The sequence below is a fragment of the Ctenopharyngodon idella genome, chromosome 12 (assembly GCF_019924925.1).
Source record: "Ctenopharyngodon idella isolate HZGC_01 chromosome 12, HZGC01, whole genome shotgun sequence".
NCBI lineage: Eukaryota > Metazoa > Chordata > Actinopteri > Cypriniformes > Xenocyprididae > Ctenopharyngodon > Ctenopharyngodon idella.
This window is the reverse complement of record NC_067231.1, coordinates 7,295,132-7,301,131: the sequence shown is the minus strand read 5'-3', so window position 1 is coordinate 7,301,131 and position 6,000 is coordinate 7,295,132. Positions and strand designations below refer to the sequence as shown.

The 6,000-nt window shown below is 36.4% G+C and overlaps 1 protein-coding gene across 1 annotated transcript in view; it reads right to left on the bottom strand.

The window, feature by feature from the left end:
* Nucleotides 1–671: 671 nt before the first annotated feature.
* The window catches only part of ngfrb (nerve growth factor receptor b), a 42,362-nt gene continuing 37,033 nt past the window's right edge, over nt 672–6,000 (bottom strand). The window contains exon 6 of the mRNA XM_051915386.1: nt 672–4,877. Within this exon, the coding sequence (XP_051771346.1) occupies nt 4,549–4,877 (329 nt within the window). The 3' untranslated portion in view covers nt 672–4,548. The remainder of the gene's footprint in view (nt 4,878–6,000) is intronic.

Genomic DNA, 6,000 nt, shown 5'->3' with positions numbered 1-6,000 from the left:
ATGATGACATTCATTGACACAATGCAATCTCTAGCTCCTTACCCTAAACTTACCCATCACAACTAAGTGAACTCAAACCCTTACCCTACAACCTGAAACCTATAACTAAGTCTTGACCCTCAAACAGGCATTTAAAGGGCTCTCAGAAAGTGAGGACTGGCCAAAATGTCCTCACTTTACTCTCTTGGTCCTCACTCCGATGGTCTAAAACTCAAACCGGTCCTCACAAAGGTAGATGTACAAGTACTCATGCACACACACACACACACACACACACACACACACACACACACACACACACACACACAGGAATGCTGGCTCCAATGACAGCCTATTTATTGGCCCAGAACTCAACATCACAGGGGGAATAAGACATCCGTTGTATCAACAGTTTTCCTAATACCCATAATCCTCAGAGACGTTTGTGCAGATGTGAGAACTACAGGCCAAATGAACTCATTAGTGTTAGGAGATTTCATCTGAAATATCAGGATGTTTCAGGTCTCCTAACACTACTGAGTGTCGCACAGTGACTTGATATGTAAAAACTTACAGCATGATCAGGTCATTTTAAACAAATTTGAACACTTTTAACATTTTAAACAAATGTTTATTTAAATTAGTCTGTGTGTTTGTGTGTATTTGTGGAAAAAAAATAGACAAAAGAACAGTTGCAATCTTATTTAGTTTATTATTTCTTGTTTGTAATAATAACTGCATTAAACCTACTTTATGAATTCTAGTAAATTCACATTTATATGATACAGTGTACATAACAGTAAATACAAGTAACATTCAGTATTGTTTCTTCTTGTCCAAATAAGCCCAACAAAACCTCTGCTCACCCTCTCATGCTCCTCACACTTGTCTCACAAAGTTCCTCTACCAAGTGCAAGATTCAGTCTCTGGGAATGAATGGGTTCTGATCAACTCCATATTCCAGCAACTACACAAGTATGCTTTTAGTTGATTGTCAGAGAGCAATGTGCCACATTAGTACATCCATCTCAGAGATATGTACTCTGATATTGTGTAACGCTACAAAAATATTCTACAAATAAATTTAAACCAAAACGGCATGCTTCTCAAATAATCAAGATGATTTTATACAAGAACAAATTGGCAAATTGGTATAAAGGCAAATATGGAGGAAGTAAACAGTGGCAAATCATGTGACTTTCTTTGAGCTTGTTGGCTTTGTGGTTTCAGGATTGGCTGATATTCCCTGGTAACAACCAATAACAAGCCTTTGAGGCTACGAAAAAACACAAAATGAATAAACACAGTAAAATTATGTACATACTAAACAGAACAAAAACAACACAGACCTGATATTAATCTCAGGCATTTGTTATACAAAATGTATATTATATTTTGTAAGTGCTACACTCTAATCTGGTAGAAAAAAAAGATTTAAAATGAATTAAAAAGAAAAAAAAAAAATTCACATCCAGAAATGGAGAATGCCTTCATTTTAAGATACAAATTACTGTGTTTTTTGAATTTTCCCAAAAATGTATAGTCAAAAAAAAAAAAAAAAAAAAAAAGAAAAGAAAAGTTCATCAGTATTTAGGGTGACTTTAATATTAAAAAATATTAATAATGTATGCTTGCTGCATTGCTTTTCAAACTGAATGGGCAAGAATCTATGAATACTGATAATCATGCAGCTAGAGAATCTGTAATGTTGTTTCATATATTCTACATAACAAATAAATCCAACACTTCTGGCTCCTCAAACTGACCTTCTTCCATATTTGTAAAAAAGCTCTTTGAGTCCAAATGTCTGTGCTGAAGTTAAGTTCAGCTAGTGCTTCTTGCGACCTGTGTGCCACCATAAAACTCCATTATAAGGCCACTGATATACTGATGACATGATATAACATGAAACATTGACAGATGGGCAAATCTCCACATAAACCCTGAGAAATTATAAAGCCCTGGAGATTTCTTTTGAATTGATTCACTTGTCATCAAAAAAAGCACTGTATCCTACACCAACTTCAGTATTTGAACCAAATATATCAATGCAATGCAATGCAAACCAAATCGTTACATTGGATCACTTCAATTCTTGGTACAGTATCCATTAACATGTTGCTGAATCTTAGGAGTCCAACATTACAGTAAGCACAAAAGATATTCTTTGAGTTGTTCTCCTGGTTTCGAAGTCCTTCAGTGTTCCCACACTTCTGACCAATCCACTTTTAAAAATTCCCTGATATAGCCATGACCGTGGGAACCCCGTGTTATGCCTTCAAAAGAGTCACTTTTAATCACCCGTGACGTTCATATCAGTCAGTGGTTAATTTTACAGGGAAGCTTGTTTCTTTGTTGTGTGTTTATGGGTGTATATGTGTCTTGTGTCTTTAACATTTTTCTATCTGGGTCACAGACTGCATGGCCAAGCACTTTTGTCATGGTGATGACCTGAGCCAGGTAGTGACCAGTGTCGGGTTACTGCCGTAATAAAGAAAAAAGTGAAAAAACAAAAAACCAAACCGCTATCGTCTTTCAGCCGGACCACCAGGACAACAAAACCTCCTGCTTATTAATTCTAGAATGTTCTGAGTCACCTGCCCAGATGCAGACAGAACAAAAACTGATAAAGACATCATACAATGAACATATTTTAGTGGTGTCTGTTTATGCCGCTATTGTTCATACTTTGGGTTACTTCATCAGAAGTAGGCACCAGAAAGCATCTGATGTCTCTCTGATGTCTCTCTTTTTTCACCATTGCATCTCTCTATGTAATACCTGACTTTACATCTACTGTACATGGCAGTTTACCTCGTACCAAAATGGTTCCTCTCTGTTACCAAGTGGGGTGACCAAGAAAGTTTAGTTTAGTTCCTGTTTCCTTGGTTCTAATTCTAATTAGGTTCTCATTTGTTTCCATAGTTCCTGATTATGTTCACCTGTGTCTTGTTTAGTTGCTCGTTTATTCTATTTATGTCCACCTTTTTCCTAACAAGCCAACTGCGTTTTAGGTTATGGGAGGCACTTCCGGTTTGGGGAAGTTCCACTCAAAAAGACTGAAACAAATCATAAGGTTGCACTACAAATAATCCTTTTCCATCAGTTTGACTGAATGAGCTGTAAAGAGAATCTTTTCTGTTGCTGCATTCTTTTCCTCCTGATTCTTTTCCTTTTTTTCATTGTATATCGCTGTAACAGTATGAAAAAGACAGCAAATACTGTGCACTTGTGGTCGTTCTCCTGATTTAATTTAATTTAATTGTTTTTTCACTTCTTATTTCTATTGGCAGTGTTTACTGGAATGTTTCTAAACCAGGTAAATACAAATACAGGTTAATCAAAATGACGGAAATCACTTTGAAATATTTCCTTTTAATGTTCGGTGGTTGAAGGGTGAATAGAATAATGTCATCTCATTGTACCCAGTCTTTGAAAATGCTTATTGCGTTTATAGAGCGAACCTTTTGCTGATTGAGTTACTCCCATAATTTGCACAAAAAATCATGGGGTGTAGGAAAAAAGAGGATAGAACTGTGTTTTAGTTCCCTTTTGTCTGATCTTTCCAATGTATTGGTTTGCTCATGTGGGTTTCCAGTGTTGCTGTTCTCCTGTGTTCAAGAGTGGTTTTTGCTCTCATTTAATAAATATCGGTAGTTTTTAGATCCTCACCTCAACTCTCCTTGCCTTCCAACCAAACCGCGACACTTAATACTACCTGGCACTGTCTTACAATAGAAAGTAGTAAATCATTGTTCATGGTTTAGTTTACAATCAAATCAGCAATAAACTCTGACAATAATGGCATTGTAAATCTTGCTTCTTTAGCTCACATAACAGAAAACTATATTTCAATTTTCAACATTTCTACAGTCTCCATACTGAACATTGTGATTTGTCTTATTCATTTTTCTATGACTGGTCCTTCTCATATTGTCACTGGTCATATTTACAGTACAGGAGCACAACATCAACTGTGTACAACTCTGACACGATATAATCAGTGGATATGGTTTGTGGTTATGGTACACTTAGCAAATGACTGAACTGGCCACGTTTGACATATCATTAGCATATGCGTTATGGATGTTACATAGCAGTTTCTGTACTGAATACAGGCAGACAATTTTCTTTAAACTTATACCTATTATTAAGAGTAATTATTGGTTGGCTAAAGCTGGAAGTGATTTGCAGTTGGTATATTTGTGATACTGAAATGTGTTAAAAGTAAAATGAATGATTTTGAGTCATTTATCCTGAACATCTTCAGGAAAGACATGAATATCCATGTTCAAGTCCATATGGCTTTCCTCAAATTAAAGGAACATGCGAACAATATTTAGAAACGGTGCATTCTTTGCACATAGTTTGGCCATACAATCAAGGGTTTAAAGGGAAACGGCACTTGAGTTTACAGCCTAAAGTTAAGGATATAGTGATACATCAACTTCACCAGTGATACATCAACACTGAAGTATGCTGAAGGCAATGTAAGGTGTGTATTTGGGAGCCTACAGCTGGGAAGCACACTTGAAATTGTGTGAATTTTGTAAGCGTGTGTTTGTTCTCTCATACGGTAGATGTAGCAGTTGGTTTGACTGTGATGCTCTGCGCAATATCCTCCCTATTGATCTTCTTCAGTGCTGTACAAAGCGTATCAATATTAGCCGAATCCTGGCTTGCCCAATGAGAGAGAAGAGCCTGGATGGGCCTCTCTTCTTGCTTGAAATTAGCAATGTGTTCTTCTTTGTATCCAAGTAGCCCCGCCAGACTGCACCAATCGGTTTCCTCGTTGGCTCCTGACTCCTCCCCTTCACAGGTACGATTTAGCAGTTTCTCAACCTCCTCCCGTGTGTGTAAGGGTAAGGACAGGGCTGAACTTCCATCTATCTTGACCACTAAAACAAAGAAAATACATTTAGCCATCTTGATATATATAGTTAAAACAAGACTAAAAGAAACAAATCTCTGTACTTGCTCTGCAACAGATCTAGTCCGCCAAGACCAAATACTATCCAGCAGCAATGAATGAATGCTCTGTATTCCCAAGCCATTTGAGAGAGTGAGTTCAGGGACTGGCTAATTAAAATTAACATTAAATTCCCTTGTCATTTGAGGTGTAACATAAAGCTTAAATAATAAAATGTTGGGGATACATGTGTAACTGTCCGTAAATTATTTATTTGCCAAACGATGGTAATTTTCTGTGCCAGTTACAGAGGGATTCGGGTGAGTGGATCCACAACAGCGTATGATATTGTTATGAATCATCATTATTGTTCTGTTTTCATTGGTTTGTTGGCATGTGGGTGGTTTCACGAGAACGAAAAGCTGTCTGTGAATTGCTCGCCCAATTGGAAATTGTATTTGATGCAAAAACAAAGTGTGTGTATGTATGTATATATATATACAGTATATATAAAATGATGACTTAAGGCAGTGGTCGGCAAACTTTTTGTCATGAAGTGCCATTTTTTAGTTAATCACTGTGCCATAACCCCCATACACATAATACACATAACCATATTTTAGTTCACAACAGCTTAATTGAAAGAGTAACACATTACTTAATTGAAACCTGATAATCTGACACAACTTGCTTATTTGATTAGTAACCTAAAAAATAGTGCAGAACCTTAAAGCAATTTTCCATTAAATTTGTTTTAAATTTGTCAAAATACTTTGTTTTCAGGTTTAAAGGGTTAGTTCACCCAAAAATGAAATTTCTGTCATTAAGTACCCTCGTGTCATCCCAAAGCTGTAAGACCTTGGTTCATTTTCGTTCATTTTGGAACACAAATTAAGATATTTTTGATTAAATCTGAGGGTTTCTGAACAGGCAACAACGTCATTGCACCTTTTTGAGGTCCAGAAAGGTAGTAAAGACATTGTTAAAATAGTCAACATGACTACAGTGGATCAACCTTAATGTTATGAAGCGATGAAAATACTTTTTGTGCGCAAAAACAAAAATAACAACTTTATTTAACAATTTGAACTGTTGTCATACGCAGTTGACAT